This window comes from Ailuropoda melanoleuca, chromosome 11, assembly GCF_002007445.2.
Source record: "Ailuropoda melanoleuca isolate Jingjing chromosome 11, ASM200744v2, whole genome shotgun sequence".
Lineage (NCBI taxonomy): Eukaryota > Metazoa > Chordata > Mammalia > Carnivora > Ursidae > Ailuropoda > Ailuropoda melanoleuca.
Window position 1 is genome coordinate 1,759,971 of NC_048228.1, and position 18,533 is coordinate 1,778,503.

The 18,533-nt window shown below is 59.8% G+C and overlaps 1 protein-coding gene across 7 annotated transcripts in view; it reads left to right on the forward strand.

Moving 5' to 3' along the window:
* PRDM16 (PR/SET domain 16) overlaps nt 1-18,533 on the forward strand; it is a 211,182-nt gene that overhangs the window by 38,532 nt on the left and 154,117 nt on the right. For all 7 annotated transcript variants that reach the window (XM_034671080.1, XM_034671086.1, XM_034671082.1 and 4 more), the window contains one exon: nt 15,334-15,384. In XM_034671080.1, coding sequence (XP_034526971.1) covers nt 15,334-15,384 — 51 coding nt within the window. The remainder of the gene's footprint in view (nt 1-15,333; nt 15,385-18,533) is intronic.

An 18,533-nucleotide genomic window follows, 5' to 3' on the forward strand; every position in this document is an offset into this window, starting at 1 on the left:
GTCAACTCAGCTGGAAAATTGGGTAAAAAGATTGTGGTGTCTTTCGGGCGTGCGCTGCTGAGCAGAGGTCCTCGGAGCGGCAGAACCGTGACAGCCCGGAGCTCAGGGACGGAGCATGACCGGCGTCCGCCGCTCGCTCTAACAGCTGGCCCTACAAGGGAAGCAGGACCCGGGTGCCCAGAATCGGACCCTAGAAACTGGACTCGGGGCCCGACTCTGGGAGCGGCTCTGTGAAGGGCAAAGGCCAAACGCCCTTGCTGACCATGGACAGAGGCGTGCAGACGTGCTTGCGGGCAGGGCTCTGTGCGCACAGGTGCTGGTCTACGGCGTTTCGAGATGTGGCCTCTTTGCTACATCCGAGTTTAACAATTTTATTCAAATAAACATTTTTCCTTTCGGGAAAATGAGACAAAAGAGTCACTGGCCAGGAGGCTGTCCCCATCCTGGCCAGGTTGGCTCGATCTGCGGTGATGTCCATGCTCTAAGGAGATCCTGAGGGAAGCTCTCTGGCCGTCCGCACGTGCCTCCCCAGGGGACAGGAGCAGGGGTTTCCCGGGAAGGGAAGTAACTGGATGAAGGCCAACAAAGAGGTTTGCTTTCAGAAAGGAAATGTCTCAAGTGTGGAGTGGGAGAGGACAAAGGACCCCGAGGTTTCCTGCTTTAAGCGCAGCCCTCGCCCACAGGGCTCCACGCTGACCCTGGAGCCACAGGGGCTTGAGCTGTGCGGGTCCTCGCAGATGCAGCTTTTTTCTCAATAAATACGGTGCCATACGGCAAACCTATTTTCTCTTCCTTCTGATTTCCCCTCGCTGACTTCACTGTGAATTTACAGAGTATAAAGCACATAGCACACGGAATCTGTGTTAACCGACGGCTCGTGCTACCGGTGAGGCTTCCCGTCAACACCGCGCTGCTGTCACGTGTTGGGGGGGTGTCAAAAGATATACTCAGAGTTTCAGGGGGTCGGTACTCCCAACCCCTGTTTTTCAAGGCTCAACGGTGCTAGGTACATGAATGTGCCTCAAGTAAGACCATTAGGCCAAACAAAACAACCCAACCTGGAGGACATAAGGAGAAAGAACGTTTCGTATCACCCTGGACGGTTGTCCATCTCTGTGGCCAGAAGGGAACCTGCGGCAGCCCCTGAGAAGAGAGGTCGTGGCCCAGCCCAGGAAGGACCAAAGACCAACCGGAACGGGGCTTTCCTCTTGCTCCCCATCCTAGAGGCTTAGAAGCAGAAGCCGGCCGGGGGCAGGAAGGGCAGGCCAAGTAGAGGCTGACCAGGTGTACAAGGGCGAGCAGTGTCCGTGACTAGGAGTCCAGCCACCCACCCAGGACACAGTCCTGCAATGTCTACCCATTAGACCCTCATCGGTTTACCCCAGCCGTCCAGGGTTCTTGCTGGCCAGGGGACTCAGGCACACACCTGTTCTCCCTCTCCCCCTCCCCGTTCTCTCTCTCATGGGGAAGGGAACACGCTGGCCCCCACACCCACTTGGCAAACCTCAGCTCTCTTTTCAATCTTTGGAAAGAACCAATAAATTATGCAACCAACCCCAATCCCCCAACTTCAAGAATAGAGTGTGTTTTTAAAGATTTTATTTATTTATTTGACAGAGGGAGAGAGCACAAGCAGGGGGAGCAGCAGAGGGAGAGGGAGAAGCAGGCTCCCTGCTGAGCCTGATGCAGGGCTTCATCCCAGGACCCCAGGATCATGACCTGAGCGGAAGGCAGATGCTTCACCGACTGAGCCACCCAGGCGCCCCAAGAATAGTTTTAAAGACCCAACTGTGTCCAAGAAAATTCCGAAAACATGGTCTATGTTTCCCCAAGCCTCTTTTTACCCATGCTTGGGGCTGAAAGCCCATGTGTGGACAAGGTCAGAAGATCCTTGAAGAGACACATGTGACCCCCAGATGCCCGGCGGTCTTCCTGTGCCCCCAACAGCTCAGGGAAGCACGTCCTGTCTGTACTCCACTGTCCTTCCGAGGCTAATGGGGGTCACCTTCCTGGGCGCACCCTGCAGACAGACGGTGACCTTGTCACATGAGACCAACAGGCACACACACGGCCAACAAGCATCGGGGCCCCCACCCCGCAGGGCTCCCACCCCCAGGAATTGCATCCAAGCCGCAGGCCGCTCTTGCTGGAATCTCAAAGCTCATCCGAGCGCTTCCCCGTCCAGACGCCTCAAGGGTCTGTGAGTTTGGAGGCTCTTCCCAGTTGCAGGAAAAGCAGGGTTTTTCCTAAGGCTTTTGACTGCGGCTGGATGCAGGACCCAGGTCAGTGGTGGGGTTCAGACCGCGTTCTCAGAACTCAAGGTGGAGGAGGAAGCCGTTCTCTTCCTTAGAGCAGCGACATGACCCCAGCACCCGTGCGTGCACCGGCCGCCTCTGCAGGGTGGGGGAGGCGATGCGGGAGAGGGGCACACACAGGTGCCTGTTGGCACCCTGTGTGTACTTCTGGGGTGTCCCTGGGGCCAAGGCGGGACATGCGGCTGTCTGGGTCCCCGGGTCCCCACCCCACGTCACTAAATGAAATCGCTGGAGGATAGTGTGGGGCACTGAGTGCTGTAGCAGGGGGTCTGCCGTGCCACTCCTGACGTGCCAGGCAGCTCTCCAGACGGCGGTTGTGGAGGCGCCGACGAGAATGGCATTCCAGATCCCCGAACTTCACGAGCGCCCCGTGCAGGCGTCTGCAGGTGAGGGTGTGCTGCACCCCAACGTCCAGGCCATCAGCCCTGACCCGGGAACGGGCCCCACCCCATCACAGGGAAGTCCGGTGGCTGGAGGCAGAAATTCCCGGTGGAGGTTTGAGACCTTGTCCGTGCCCATCCCAAGCACTGTCCTTGTTGGAAAGCAGACAAGGACAAAACGAAAGAAAGAGCACGCACAGCGTGGTTTCCAACTGCGTCCGATTTCACACCGTCCTTCCCTGGCAGGGGGCTGCAGCTGAGAATGTGCTCTCCGCGGGCCCCCGGGCCGGGCGCAGCTGCAGCTGTCGGCAGGATCAGGTGATCTTGGGAACTCTGCCCTCCCGGCTCGCCAGCCACCGCTCTCCCACCTGCCTGACAGTCACCCCACGGACCTGGAGCATCCGTAGTGACAAACCGCCAGCATTTCTTCTGGGCAGGGTTCTGCCCTAGCAGCTTGGCTCTGGTGGAGAGAGAACGGGCAAAGCCGCCCGGGGACAGTAGAGCCGCTGTGTCCATCCAAGCCTCCCGTTCCCACAGAACGCTCAGGAAGCCTCGTGCCTGCATCCCCGGCTTGCAGCTGGATTGGCGGCTCAAGGACACGGAGACCTCCTACCTCCATCCTCCGGGCAGCTGTGTCTGCCGTGGGCCGGGGGTCGACACGCTTCTTCTCCGAAGGGCCAGATAGTAAACCCTCCAGGCTGTTGGTGCCACAGGTGGTCTCTGTCCTAGATTCTTCTTTGTTTATTTTTACAACCCTCTCAAAATGCAACTTAGCTGGCAGGCCCTCCCGGAACAGGCCAGGGCCTCCCGGGAAGGTTCCGCGTCTGGAGCTGCTGCTGGAGCCCCCGTGGCAGGTTACCGCGGGGACCTGAGCCATTAGGTCTTCAGCAGAACCCTCACCTGTGTTCTTGGCCGGGCCCTGTCACCGTGCGTGTTGTGCTCACCGCTGGGGTTGCCGCTGTCTGGGGTGTTTATACCCATTTTACAGATGGGGAGTTGGAGCTGTTTGGTTAGCAAGGGCTCCCGGGCTCAGAGTGGAAGGGCTGGCATTGAGCCCAGGTTCTTTGCACGCTCCCATGGCCCCTCTGCACTCAGTGTAGGCACCTGAGGGGCAAAGGTGGGGCTTATGCTCCCTGTGAGCCAGGAAGCCCCCGAAGGCTTCCAGAAGGCAGGCATCCTGAGCCCTGGGTCTGCCCCAGTCTGGGAAGCCCTCCAGAAGTCCCCGTGCGCACCTTTGAGGCACCAACCCCCGATCTGGAAACGCAGGAGGCGTGGCGAGGGGGGGCGCTGGCCAACCCTGGCTGATGCAGCCTGCCCCCAGGAGCGAACCTGGACTCGGGGTTCCTGGCTTTGGCTGCAGTGGGGTGATGCTACGGGATTCCGAGGGCTGCCCATTTTTCACAGTGGATCAGCATGGAATTCCTGCCACAGCTGCTGCTGTAATTGGGTCCCCTTAGGAAAGTGTGGGGTCGTGTTTGGCGGCTCTCCGCCTCCCCGCACGGTGGTCTCGAGTTAGCGTGGCAGCTGTGACCGAAACCAGGGCCCTGGGGGCTGTGCCGCACTGCCTCCTCCCCACAGATCGGAAACATTCTCTGTGGGCGAGGAAGCCCAGCTCCTTCTCCTCACGCCGCCATCCCCCACGGTGTCTCCAAGCGGAACCAGATCCGTGAGGCCGCGAGCTGGTGGCTCAGTGCCTGTAGGCTCGGGACGCTGTGGGACGCCGCACAGGTGACTTGGGCTCTCTGAGCTCGGCATTCCCAGGGACACGGGGATTCCTAGAGGAGTCTCGTGAGCGTGAAATATGGCCGCACGATGCCGTCTGCCACAGAGCTGGCGGTTAGTGTCGCCACGATGGGTGGAAACAACTGTCTTTCTGGTCTCGCTGACTTGTGCGTGTGCAGAACCCCAAAGCGAGAGACAGTCCACATATATTTGCTGAATGAATAAATGGGATCATTAAAGACCAAGTTGATAAGGCCAGAATTTGACAGGGGGAAGGCCTTCCGTCCCCCAGGTCGTTTGCCCCAAGTGGAGGGTGACCCGCGGTGGCCACAATTTCACGTTCCATCCCTCCTCAATCCCCGGAAAGTGCTGCCAGCCATTTTTTAAGGAGCCGAAAGTCCGGTCTGCTCTGAAATGCAGAGTGCTGGTCCTGACTGTCCCACTGACTCTCCCAATAATTAAAGATTACCCCAGGGCGCCTGGGTGGCACAGCGGTTGGGCGTCTGCCTTCGGCTCAGGGCGTGATCCCGGCATTGTGGGATCGAGCCCCACATCAGGCTCCTCCGCTGGGAGCCTGCTTCTTCCTCTCCCACTCCCCCTGCTTGTGTTCCCTCTCTCGCTGGCTGTCTCTATCTCTGTCAAATAAATAAATAAAATCTTAAAAAAAAAAAGATTACCCCAGACTCCAACAAGAGGGTGGGAACTCACACCCCAAGAGGAACCCAAATCCTGGGGGACGGGCGATTTTGTCATCGGCTCCCTCTCCCCGGACCTCGGGTCCTGGGGTTTCCAACTTGTGTGTCAGGGCAGCCATGGCCTGGAGATCTATGACCCCTTCTTATTCACTTATGATTATTAAGGATTATCTTAACAAACATGTTATCAATAGGCAGGGTCAAGTTGAAGGGCATTAAAATGATTCTGTCAATATCCGGGTTATTTCTATAACTAAAAAGCATCGAGCATAAAAGACAAATGTGCACATAGAACCAATAACTGACCCTGTGATTTATGTCCCTCCTTGGGAGACAGCAAGGTGCAAAGCCCACCGGGGGCTGCCCTGGGGTCTCCCAGGCGGCTTCTCTGGTTGCGTGGTCCAGAGCCGGCCCTGCAGCGGCCGCGCCCGTTCCCTGGGCTGGATGCAGGTGCTGGACAGTGCCTGGTGCCCGCACACTCTGCCAGATGTGCTTTCAGGAGCAAAGCAAGGGACGGCCAGCCTGCAGGGGTGCTGGGGGGACACGTTTTTCAGACGCGCGGCGGGAGAGCCTCCTTAGGTCTGCCGTTGGCAGAGCTGTGTTGATTCGGGAAATGGGGAAATGAGCGCCAAAGCCAAGGTGTACCTTGTATGTGGCTGACACTCATGGGGCAAGCAATGTCCCGGGGACACTGGGCTCTCAGAACATGGAAGAACATTCTCGATTATCTGGCAAGGCTATGTGAAGACCGTCCTCTCTCCAGTCTCTGAGTGGCTGCCAAGGAATGGAGACAGGTACGTGTCAGGCCCCCCCCCTTTATTTGTCTTGGCAGAGCCCCGAGCCCTCAGCTCTTTGAAGCTCTTGCAAATGCTCCCATTAGGCTGCTGGACTGCCGGAGTTTGCGTTAATCTGTCTCGGTGTCCCGGAGGCGTGTCGGACTTTAGGAGTGACCCGGACACTTGGAACCTAGGCCTGGGTGTGACTGTTGTGTCGTGTTCACTTTGGGGGTCTTCTCCCAAACACGTAGCCATGTCCTGGGATAGAGGCCTCCTCTGGGTCCAGCCATGATGCCTTTCCTCCTGCAGAGTGACCAAACTGAGGGGCTCCCGGGACAATAGGCTGCAGGCACTCCACCCCTGACAGCCCCAGGCGAGGGGATGCCCGTGCGTCCTGGGCTGACATACCCAGAGAGCCTGGCCTCCTGGCATTGGGGCCCCAGAGTGGTGCAGATCCTGGGTGGATCCCCAGTCTGTCCTACACCAGGCCACAAGACAGCAAAGGCACTGGACTCAGAGCCCTCCAGACCTTGGTGTCTGATCCCACGCGCCTGCCCAGGTGCCCAGCCAAGCAAGGTGAGATGCCTGTTCCCACACAGCCCAGGTAGAGGCCCCGAGCACAGGCTCTAGGGTGGATGCACGCCATCCGCTCCCCACCGTGGGGCTGGCCCACGACAGCATCCCCGTGAGCCGTCCAAAGAGGGGTCCCGTACCCACTCATTCACTCACCCTTGTTATTCGGTCTTGGCTGTCTGCGGTATACGGCTGTTTCTCTCCCGGACGACCACGGTGGGGCCTCACCCCCTGCTCTTGCCTTAGGAGGCATCTGATCCAGTGGGAGCAGGCCGACTGGCCAGCAAGGTTAGGGGAGCTTTGAGACACGCACATTCCCTTCCAGGTGTGCACGGGGGGGCTGGGAAACATTCAGACCAATACAGGGCGGAAGCTGAGGGTGATGGGTGAGGTCACAGGGGTCTCACTAGAACCACCCACTTTCCACACCAGGTCTCCCCCATCAGGCCCACCCCCCCCAGACCCCTTCTGCAGGGCCTGGGACCCTCCAAATCCACACAGCTCCCTCCAGCTCCTGGCTTTTCTCCTCTTGAACCCAGGCCATCAGAAGGAAGCCCTGGCCGCAGCTCCCAGCTCTGCAGAACTTTCTCCCCATTTCCGGGGCGTGCGTGTCCCGTTCCTGGAGCCGGCTACTGCAAGGCTCCTGGACGCACCCGAGCTTCCCTTTCTAGCGCTGAAAGTTATGGCTTGTCATGAGTCATTGATTGGAAGTGCCACATATCACCCAGCTCTCATGATTTACACGCTCTTCCTCTGGGGACATCAATCTTCCGGAAGCAGGAGGAGGAACCTATCCACCAAGGGCCAGGTGCAGACCTCTCCTCAGGACCAGAGCCTGTGGAGGCCGTCCTGGGTGCCGCCCTCAGCTCACAGCCTGGCAGAGAAGGGGCTCAGAACCTGGGCCTTGGCTGCTGACATCCACATGGAACGGGTGGCCACTCGGTTGGCACTCCTGCCTGGGCTCCCTCGCTGGCCTCGACCACCAGCATGTCCTCTCTGTACCCAGAGCTCAGCCCTGCACAGAGCCACAGCCAGGAAAGAAGGGCAAGGCTCCCTGTGGTCTAGGACCCCAGAGACCTGTCTTACTCCAGACTGAGCAGCGTCTGTGGGGTGGGGCCCTGAGATTGGGAACTGCCCAGCCTTCTCCTGGGAGGACCCCCATCTCTGGCCTGGTGGGGAATTCAGAGCCTCAGTCGGAATGGTCCAAGCCCTCCAGAGGTTGGCATGTGCTAAGCTGGGGGGTAACCTTCACTCTCTCCTCTCTGGAAAGGGAGCTTTGGGGGAGCGGTCCAGAGAAAGAGGGAACCTTGCAAACACAGCCCCCAGGGAAGGTGGTTGGCCAAGGCCTGTCCCCATGTCCCTGCCTATGTTCCCATGGTGTTAGATGCAAGGGGCAAAGCCAAATCATGGCTGGGGCAGGCGGAGTGGCCCACTGCTGTGCGTGCTTGTCTCCTACGATACAGCCCTAGAGAGGAGGCCCTGGAGAGGACCGGGCAGGCTACTGCCCAGACAAGAAGCCAGCGGGAATGAGAGGCGGGACCTGTCACCCAGGGGCCTTCCAGCAGCTACTGCCTCCGAGTGGCCTTTGTAATTCTCAGTCACAGACCCGCTGTCCGCTCAGCTGTCAGCTAAGGAGCTGAGCTGTTAACAGGGTGGCTTTGGGGTTGGGAGGGAGTGGGGAGCCCCTGGGTGGATGGCATTACCTTTCTCTCTGGGTCCTTTATCAGGAAGCACACGGTTGTGGTAGGAACCCCGCGCTGTCTATGCCTGGGTGACCTAGGATCAGAGGCCAGGCCGGTCCACCCTGTGGAGCCTCTGTCTTTCCCTGCCCAGCCTTGCCCACCCTCCCACTGTGCCCCTGTCCCACGGGCCCCATCCTTGCAGGGCTTGCGGGAGGATCACTCTGCCTCTCTGAGCTTCTCCTCACTCCTGCAGACAGCCGGCAGGCCTTCCTAAGAGGCTTGATCTAAGTTTTAATGTGCTTGTGGGGGCCCGCTACCCAGCAGGCCCCGGGCAGCACCTTCAGAACCAAATCAAAATGCCCCCGCCTGCCCTCAAGGACACCCACTGTAGAGCCCCCAGGGCCTTTCCAAGCCTGGTCTCCCCTTCCCGTCTCTTGGGTGCACTCCTCTGCCCCCCCCACCCCCACCACTACCGGCTTCAGGACTCTCCACTCCCGGAAGGGCCTCCGTGCCCCTCACCCGGGGTTCTCAGCAGGAGGCTGGGGGCCTTCCGTTTTCCTAACACCTGGGCTCTTGTTGAGGGCTGGGGTCGGTTTTGTGCATTGCCCCAAAGTAGCTAATTCTGGACTCAGTGCCTTTTGAGATTTTGTTTTCACGTCTCCAAGGCACCTTTTGTGCAGCGGTGTAGACAAAAGATGCTCATTGTGAAATGAGGCTGGGATGTCCTGCCCTCAGGGGACCTGGGAAGCACCGGACGGGGACCCAGAACCTGGCGAGGAGGAGCTCAGGGGCGGGGGTCCATTCATCCTGCAGGAAGGAAGGTGCGGGCGGGCGGGGGGTCCAGGCAGAGGGCACGTGCCCACAACAGGCAGCCGCCAGCGAACAGAGTGTTCTCGGCACGTCTGACAGCAGGCAAGCCGTGCCCAGAGATTCTGGGTCTGCGTGAGGCCGCGCTGGCCAGGAACAGTGGTCCGCCCACCGTTCGCTCCCTGGGCCAGAGCTAAGCTGCAGGCCCAGCCACGCTCCAGAGGGGTCAGAAGGGAACGCCCCACAACCCGAGCCGAGCTTTGGGTGGGGGCCCCTGGGAAAAGCAGGCCAGGGGTGAGTCCAGATAAGGGCTCCTCGCCTGGGGCTCTGGAGGCAAAGTAGCCAGGTCTCCTTGGCCAACAAAAGGGCTTGGAAGGTAGGACTCTGCCGTCGTCCACACGGCTGCTTCCTCTTGCTGGACATCGAGGTGGGTCTCGGGGCATCGAGAGCAAGCCCCTGGCTGCAGGATCCCTGGCGGAGGCTGGGGAGAAGCCCCCCGGGAGGAGATGTGGGCTGGCCGTGTAAACAGCGGTATGGGACCTGTGTGCCTTCGGGGACGGGCCCTCTGAAGGAGCCTGCGTCCTTTCTCGTGCCGTACTTGACTGTGTAAATATTTTTCTTAGGAGTAAAGAGAGCCTGCATTCATGGGCGAGATCTCACTTGAAAGAACTGAGAAGTATCTGTTTAGGCATAAAAGCTGAAAACAGTGTCCAAGGCGCCTTTCAAAAAAAATCATTTTTGTAGCTCAATCACAGCCAAGCTGTTTTTTTTAATGCAAAAAATAAATAAATATTCCCCGCTCCCAGTTGAGAGCTCAAGAGTCTGTGTCAACACCACCGGAGCCTTTGCGCTGGGAGCCAGGGCCGCCACCGGTGACGACCCGCCCTTGCCGGTCCCCGCAGGCCACCCCCAGGGTTCCGCTCAAGTCCACCCAGCCGCCGGCCCGCCCGTGGGGGGCGCCCTCTCCCGGGAGGGTCCTGGCCAGGGGTCGGGTGCAGGTCCTGGTTGGAAGGGACGCCATGTGGCTGCTTCCCACAGACGCTGTCCCTCCAGAGCGGAGGCTGGAGTCAGAGACAGGGATTGGGACTCAGCCCTCCAGCTTCGCGGCTCCGCGACCTTAGTGGGTGGTTCCAACTCCAGAGCCTCCGCTTCCCTTCCGTAAAGCCGGGTGCCCGCAGTTTTTGCCAGATGGGGTTGTAGAGAGAGGTAACGGACAGGCCGCCATGCTGTGGGCTCCTTGAGGAGCGCCCGCTGGTCCCGTCACTGTGTCCCCTCTCCGGCGGCCTCTGAGACCACGACCTCAAAGCAGCGTGTACATGGGGGGAGTGGTGCTCGCGGTAGGACTTTGATATGAACAGAAAACTAAGGATGAAAATTGTCCTTTAAAAATCTTGACTTCCCAGAAAGGGAGGCCACACAGGTGAGGCTGTGGCCGTCCCTGGCCGAGAACGGGATGAGCATGAAACGTGGCTGTCCCATGAGTCCTGATTGCTGGCTTATCAGGCCCAGTCAAAGGGCTCTGTCCAGTTGGGGAGAAACCCTCCCAAGGGGGCAGACGGCACAGAGTCCACGGCAGCTGACACGAAGGGGCCATCAGCGTCCACCTTGACCTGTCTGCCCAGTCTGTGTCTCCAGCAGGAGCCTGAGCCCCTGGTCCCCCTAGAGGTCACCAGAGGGAGGACAGTGTGGAGAGGGGCCTCCACCAACCACCTGGGCCCCGGCCTGCCCTCTCGGGACAATCTTGCACATGCCCCCCCACCCGTGGCAGCTCCTTCCAGGGGAGGGGCCTGGGAATCAGCTTCACACTTCTAGACCCAGCCCCACACCCTTGGGTGGAGAACACCAACAAGGGAGAAGCAGGTTGGAGGGCGTCTGGCTCGAAGGCCAGGAGTGGAGGCCAGTAAATGAGGGTGTTGGGGGTCTTCTCGGGCCCCCGGCCGGGCGGGGGGCTTCACCCACTTCTTTCTGGTTTTGGAGACCAGGAGGCCGGGGCTCCATCTGGGCTCCCTCCTGTGGGCATGGTTTCAGATGCTTTAATAATGGAGTATTTTGAAGGGAAAGAAGCCTTCTGGGATCCATTTGTGACACCCACCAGAAAGCCCAGCCCCCCTCAGGGGACACACCAGAACTCCAGAGCTGTGAGCGTATGAGATGTCTGTGTGTGTGTCTACTCTGGGCTGACTTTCTGGAGAACAGAGGGTATTTATTTTAAGAGTCAAAAAAGATGTTTTGACCAACCCCACTTAGCTCAATCCTGGCACCGAGACCCGGGAGAGAAGAGAAATGCCGGAGGTCAAACCTCCCTTTTTTGGCTAAAATGCTTAATCAAAACACACCTAATACTTCTGCCGGGGTTGGAACAGCCCCTGCCAAGAGCCGACCGGCCAGCGACGCGCGTGCTGAGGCTCAGCGAGCAAAATAAAGAGGTTTTTCAGCAAAGCGGCAGCCTTGGCGGGAAGGCCGGGGCTGAGAGGCTCCGGGAGGGGTGCGTACGGTGGGTTCTCACCCGAGGTCAGCAGTGGGTGAATAGCCGATGATGATGGGCATGGCTGCCAGGGCAGGCAGAGAGAAGCTGGGCAACGGGGCTTCCCGAACCAGACTCAGACCCCCGCTTGGACAGGGGCAGTCCTGGCCTCTCCCCCTCTGTATCACGTGATTGGGGTGGGGGGCTCCTCCGGGTCACCTGTGGTCCCACAGCTGGGCTTCCAGGCAGCCACACTGCAGCCAGAAGGGGGCCAAGGGCCCGGCTCAGGGAGCAGTGCACAGACCCTGGTCACGCCCAGTCCTGCTCCGCACGGATGCGCTCCAGTCCGTCTGGGCTCTCGTTCCGTGTGTCGTGCATAGCAACCTGACCTGTTAGGGACAGTGCGGTTTGAACGCCTGTCTCCACGTCCCCATTGACCACGGACTCCAGGATGGGTGGCCACCATCTCTGAGCTGGTGCACAGACCTCAAGGGACTCTTCCCAGAATGCAGAGAAGAGCCGCGGGGCCACGTGACAAGTGACTTCCTGGGATGCTCCATCCCGTTTGGCCACTCTTAGCCTCAGACAAAAGGCAGGGACCCTGGACGCCCTCCACCCAAGGCTTGTGGGACCCAGGTGGGTCTGGACAGAGGCCAGCCATGTAAGGGATGGCAGAGCTCTGGGGAACGAGGCCGCACTCATGCTGGGCCCCGTCTGCTAGGCGTGGTGGACAGTGGCCAGGCCAGTCTCTCCTGCTGGTGTTTGACCAAGCACTTCTGGCTGAATCACGAGCGGTCCATGCAGATGCCTCAGACGCCGCTCGGGGAGCCTACAGGACCGAGGCTGCCGGAAGGGCTGCTGCAGGCGCCCACACTGCAGGGATGCGGCCTGTGCCACCTCCAGAGAGAGAGGCTCCCACACGTTGTCTGGAGGCAGAGCTGCGGGCCCCCAGCTGCCTCCCTCTGCAGGCTGGGCCTCCCGCCCTGGACACCACCCCCTGGGGAAGATGGAGGACGGAAGGTCAGGGTCACCAAAAATCAAAGTGAAATATGGCAGGGATGGTGCACACGCCAACGGGGGCCGATGGGCAGAGGGAGGGTGGCTCCTGTCTTGGGCCCAGAACAGAGCAGGCTGGCGACCAGAGGGGTCCGTGTGTGGCCGTGGTGCTGACAGGCTCCCAGATGACCCTCTCTGGAGCTCTCCATGACCTGCCCATTGGGAGAAGAGAGCTGGTGTAGGGCTTGAGCTCCCAGCAATGCGCCCTCCTCCCCGCCCGGAAGAGGATGATGCCTCCCCGCTCATGTCCGACCAGAGGGCAGCAAACGCCCGCTTGCAGCCCACGCCCAGCACCTCTGGGCCCAGGACAGGCCGGTGGGAGGGCTGTGAGCAGGCGCTGGCCCCGGGAGCACCCCGTTGCTGCTGGTGCCCGTGCAGGCAGCACTGACCGCTCTACGAGGGCCCAGGCCTGGTTTCAGCCCAACCTTCATCTCGAAGCAGGATCTGCAGGCGGTCTCTATGCTGCTGGAGGCTCAGGGAAGCACCCAACTTTCTTCCCTACTCCAGGGGAGCCCCAGGGCCACTGTGGGGTGGGGGTGTCCCTTTCACCAAGCCCGGGTCCGTGCCCTGGGCCAGAGCCAAACAGGGCTCGGGCTTTGCCTTCAGCACAGCCGTGGAAGCCGTGGGCAGGCTGCAGCCCTCCAATCTCTGTCCCCTTCCAGACACACGGCTCTGGATGCCTGAAGTCAGCGCTCGTGCGGGCTAGAAATGGGTATGGGCCCCATGCAGGGGTAGCAGCCGGCTAGAGAAGGCCAGCTCACAAACAGGCCCTCAGTGAGAGTCGCGTGCTGGCCTTGATGCGGATGGCACGCTCTCCTGGACTTTGCAGGGCGACCACACGGTGTCTGCACCTCAGTCCCGAGGGGCCACGACTCAGGGCCCAGGAGTTGCCAGGAACGGGGCACTGTCCTGCCGTGGTCGTGCACGGTATACGGGCACTACGCTCGCAAAAAGCTTACCCATCGGTGTTCTCCTTCTGGATCAAGCTGCCCCCTCCACAAGGGGCAGATCCATCTGGTTCAGGGGACCCCGTGACCCAGGCATGTTGCCCCCCGTGCTATGTGGTGCTGACAGAGGCCTCTGTTCCGCTGGCTGGCTGTGTCCAGGGTGCAGGCCTGGACAGCTCCTCGTGGGAGGGTGGACCCCATCTCTGGCCTTTGGGTGTCGATGAGCATAGCCCCTTTCTGGAAGCCACGACTCTACTGAGGTTCAGGCCGTCGGCCTCATTCTCTCTTCCCCTCTCCCAGCTGACCGAGCCACTGACCAGCCTTCCTGGCTCTGGACACGGAGTGGGAAGCAGACACATGAGAGAGTAGAAACATAGGCCCACCTGCTGGCCAGACTCGGCCCCCAGCGCCTGGCGACCTGGCCCCGCGCGGATGCCCCGGGAGGCCTCCACGGCCTCCGTGGTGCTCACCTTCTCCGTCTCATTCTCTTTGCATTTATAACCACCTTCCAAACCACAATTTCAGAATCTATTAAAAGAAACATAAAATCCCCAACTGCTTAGAATTCTCAACATTTAAAAATATGACTTAGTGTTATTACAGCTGAGCGGGGCAGACGTGAACCATGGCCCCTCACCCGGCCTGCGTGGGCACGGGCGGACACTCCGCGCTCCTGGCTTGTAATTTGGAAGAGCGGTAGTGTAATTTTAAGGGGAGGGTAAATAAAACCCCTGGCTTTGACACCATTTCTCGTGTCGTTTTTCAAATATTAGTTTCAATCTCGGTTTCTATTCCTATGGAAATGACATTACAATATATGTGTGTGTGTGTGCCCAGCGTTTGTGATCCAGAAGGGAAAATCCCATTTATACAGCTAATTTGTCAGTTTGCTTAGCTTAGAAAGCACTCTGGGACCCGTCCCTGAAATGCCGTCCCTCCGGAGTGGAGCTCCGTGGTTTTTAAGAGGAGACGCCAGGCCGGCAAAACGCTACAGCTCTCCACAGCTGAGCCAAGAAAAGCTGCGAGTCAGAATTGTCGGGTGGAAGAAAGACCCACAGCGGCTGGTGCTTTCTCGCTCACTAAGCCAAGCCTGTGTCGGCGACAGAGGGAAGGGCCGGAGCTCCTGGAGGAGCCGGTCATTACTGGCCACCCTAGGGTGCTTCCCTGACGCAGGCACTGCCGAGTTCTGCCTTCGCCTGATCTCCTTTGAGAAGCTCCCTCCTAAAACCACATCCACTCCCCAGGGATCTGAGATAAGGAGCAGGTTCCCAAGCTGCCCCCCCCCCCAGTCTGCCAAAAGACAAGAAGCAGAGAGATGGCGTCAAATCTCAGCCCCGCCGGTGACAGGCAGGGGGTGCAGGCTGCAGCCCGCTCCGCCCTCTCCCCTTACCTCCGCCGGCGCGGCTGGATGGAGCGCCAGGGTGAATTGGGCTGCTCGGCCGGGCTTTGCCTGCCCAGGTAGACTGCAAGCTCCACGCAGGCCGCACGGTGCCCAGCGTCCTCCCGCTACCCCTGCAGGGCTTCAGGGCTGTGTGGCTCGCAGGCAGGGTCAGAGGGCCCGGGGAGAGAGTCCGTTGCCCATCTCAGAGAGCCTTCCTGCCCCCATTGCACAGTTTCTGGTAACGTGTGGCTTCCCTTAAGGACCAGGACGAGCTGCTCAAGGAACCAGCTGCCTTCCCGGGGAGCCAACGTCCGGGAGGGGTCCTTGGCTTTCTCAGCAAACAGAGACCCCGTTGGAATAAAGGCCCCGACTTCCCCTCAGAGCACTGTCTTCCATATTATGGAGAAGCCACGAGGCCTTACCCTTGTCCTTCCAGAGAACGTTCGCTCTGCCTGGTGGTTCTCAGCCCCCTGCAGCCTGAGGAGGGTGTCTTATCCGCCAGACACTAACCGCCCCCTTCACAATTGTTTTTCAGCACATGCTGACGGATACGGAAGTGTCGTCCCAGGAGGGCTGCATCCAAAAGGTAGGAGAGCTGGTTCCACACCTTCTCCCTTGCTGTGGCCCGTGTGTGGCCAGGTCCGTGGCGCGGTTCGTGAGCGATGCACTGTGGGTGGCAGAATGCGTGCACAGGACAGGGATTCTGATGATGTTAGGACGGATGCTGGTTTGCACTGTGTCAGCGGGTAGGGGGTCAATCCCCTGAACCAACCCTAACCCCTGAGAACCGGGAGAGCCCGCACCCGCGGGAACACTCAGGCCACGCAGACGCAGGAAAATTAAATAAACACAGGTCATGTTTGTTTAACCATCTCCACTGGATGCTCACATGAAAAGAATACGGAGAGGGGGGAAACCACAACTGGCTGCAAATTCCGCAGAGCCAGTGCTGTCCGCGGCCTCCAAACGGGGCTCGGGCGCGGCATCGAATAAGCAGCTGACCAGGTGAAAGAAACGGTGTCCACGTGGGCAGCGTCTCCTGCCCTCCTGGCGAGTGACGGAGAGTCGCTGGGGGGCACATTTGGCTCTACAAGGATCCAGAGAGTAAACTAGGCCCAGAAAATAACCAGTAAACAGAGGGACCCAGAAGCCGTTCATCAGACGGGGTTCAGTATCCGCCCAGGCTGGGTCACCCGCGGACATGCACACACGCAGGACACACGCACACACTCAACGCGGTAGCTGACCCCCTCTTGGATTTTCCAGTAGAACTAGGACAGCGCTCTCTCTTGCCGCGCTCGTCTCAAAGCACCACCCAGGCCAGGCGGAGACGGGCGCCCGCCTAGGATGCCCAGACGATGTCACGACGCCCAGGCCCTGGGTTGTCTCACTTTCATCACGCGCCGTTGGTCCCTGTCAGCGTCGCAGAACATGCACCCGGGACACGGTCAGCCTCTGCTGGGGGAGCCTGAGGCATGTCGCAACGCCCAACGTCGCAGGTGTTCCCCACGCCCAGCCTGATGGTCTGAGCCGAGGACTCTGGGCCGATCACTCTTGGGGGGGGGGGACCTGTCCCGTCTCCCCGCATCCAACCCCACAAATACTGATTTTGGAGAAAAGCCTGCGAAGGGAGGCATTTTCTGACCCTGCAGTGACTTCCTGAAGGAGCTCTGGCCAGGGGTGATCTCTTGGCTCATTCTCGCCCACAACCCACGGTCTGCGTCTGGCCCGGGACCTGCCTGTTCCAGCCCCGCTGCCCAGGGCGTCCTGAAGCCTTTCTTCCTTAAAACACCACATCCCTCCCAACAGCCCCCTTTCCCTCTTCCTGTCTCTGGGAACAACCTCGGATTTCCCTAAAGGATGTGAGGTAGGGAGAGATTTCAAACAGCTTTCCCATATTTCAAAGACTTGAAGTCTTTCCTCTCTCCCGTGAAAAAGGCCCCACAGTCAAGTCCAGTGTCTTAACCTCTGGAGAGAACACAAAATCTTCCTTTTTCTCACCATGAACAGGCAGCTGAGGAGGGGACTTGGGTGGGACTTGCCCCGACAGTGGGTGGACTGGTGGGAGGTTAGAGTGGTGCATTTTTGATGGGACGGGCAGTTGGTTGTCCAGTGTGGGTGCAAGGGTCAGGGCAGAAGGCCGGAAGGTCAAGCGTAAATGTGAGGATGGTGAGGAGGCCGGGGTGGGATGCTTTTGAGCCCTGAGGAGATGCGCCCGGGGAGGACCCCAGTCAGCATGTCCATCCGCTCTGCTCCTGCAGTACCATGGCTCCTGGCACGCCTTGGCCTTTCCTAAACCCTCAGCCTATCGGGCCCTCCTGACCCAGTCAGAGGGGTTTCCTGAGAGCCGCTCAGGGGATGGGTGGGAGGCGCCCTGCAGACGGGCACACTCACGCTGCTTGGAACAGGCATGCCCTAAAACACAGAATCTCATAAGGCCCGGGGGAGGGGTCGGAGGTTCCCACTGTGCACAGAATCCCACTGACCCAACGCCCACAGCGGCCAGAGAGTCGGGGGCCCGGGCACCAGAGCAAAGGGGGCCTTGGCAGCCGTCCATTTGGAAAGAGGCCTCCTGACTCCCAGCCCCGCACATCTGTCTTCTACCACCCTGCAGGCCCTGGTTGCAGGGGGAGGCTGCTGCCCTCATGGGGGCTCTGCCCACCTCCTCACGCACACCCCTCCCCACACGGAGAAGCAGCCCCACAGCCCTCGGCCGTCCATTGAATTCTGGGATTTTTCTGGCCTCGGGCTGAACTTGGACATTATCAGCACTGGGGGCATTCAAGTGTGACGGGATGGGTGCGGTGGTCAAAACCTAACCCTGGACCCATCTGGCCAGCTCCCTGCCCAGACCGTACGGGACGGAGGGAGACGGGAGCAAAGATGCAAAGCCAAATGGGTTCGCGCACTGAGGTTGGGAAGTGGGTAACTGCCATGTTCGTCTGACCTTCCTTCCAAAAAGCAGGTCCCCCTTATCCTGAGCTATGTTACTCACAGCTGTGGAGATCGATGCACGCCCACATGCATTACAGGATATGACCACACATGCCTCGGCGTGCTGTGTTAAGGACACATTGAGTGAATTCCTTGGCAGGAGGATGTAGACCTCCGTTTATCAGTTTTGTGGTTTGGGAGTTGCGTGTCTGGATGAACTGGGCCTGTCCTCCCCCACACGTCTGGGAGCTTTAAAATACTGTGGGCAAGCTGGGGGGGCCTTGGGTGGCTCAGCGGACTCCTCCAGCTTCAGTCGTTCCATCCTGAGGATGATGATGCTTCCTGTTGTTTGCGTAGGTCATTGAAGTGTAACAAAAGGTAATTAATGCAATCAGCGGCTTGACACAGATGCAGAAAATGCGATATTTTGTGGGGAAGTCCCAGTTATAAGTTCTGAGCATCAGAGAGCCAGGCTGCTGGACGCACAGTGGAATCCCTCTGCCGGGGCTTAGACAGGAGCCCAGGCCCAGGACCAGGGAGGGGTGCTGCGCCCACACTCACGGGGGAGGCGGGACTCGAACCCAGGGGCCGCTGGGCCTGTGGTGGAGGGCAGGGTTCCCATGGGAGTGATGGCGGCCACAGCCTGGGAGCCCTGCCAAGTTTGGCCCCGCCCCTCAGGTCCCCGGACCCCCATCCCGGCCGCCCCGCCCCGCCCCTCGGTGGTGTCGCCTGCATCTCTCACGCCCCGGTCTACAGTGAGCTGTGTCTCCCGAAGTCCCGAATCCCCTCTCCATCCCCCGC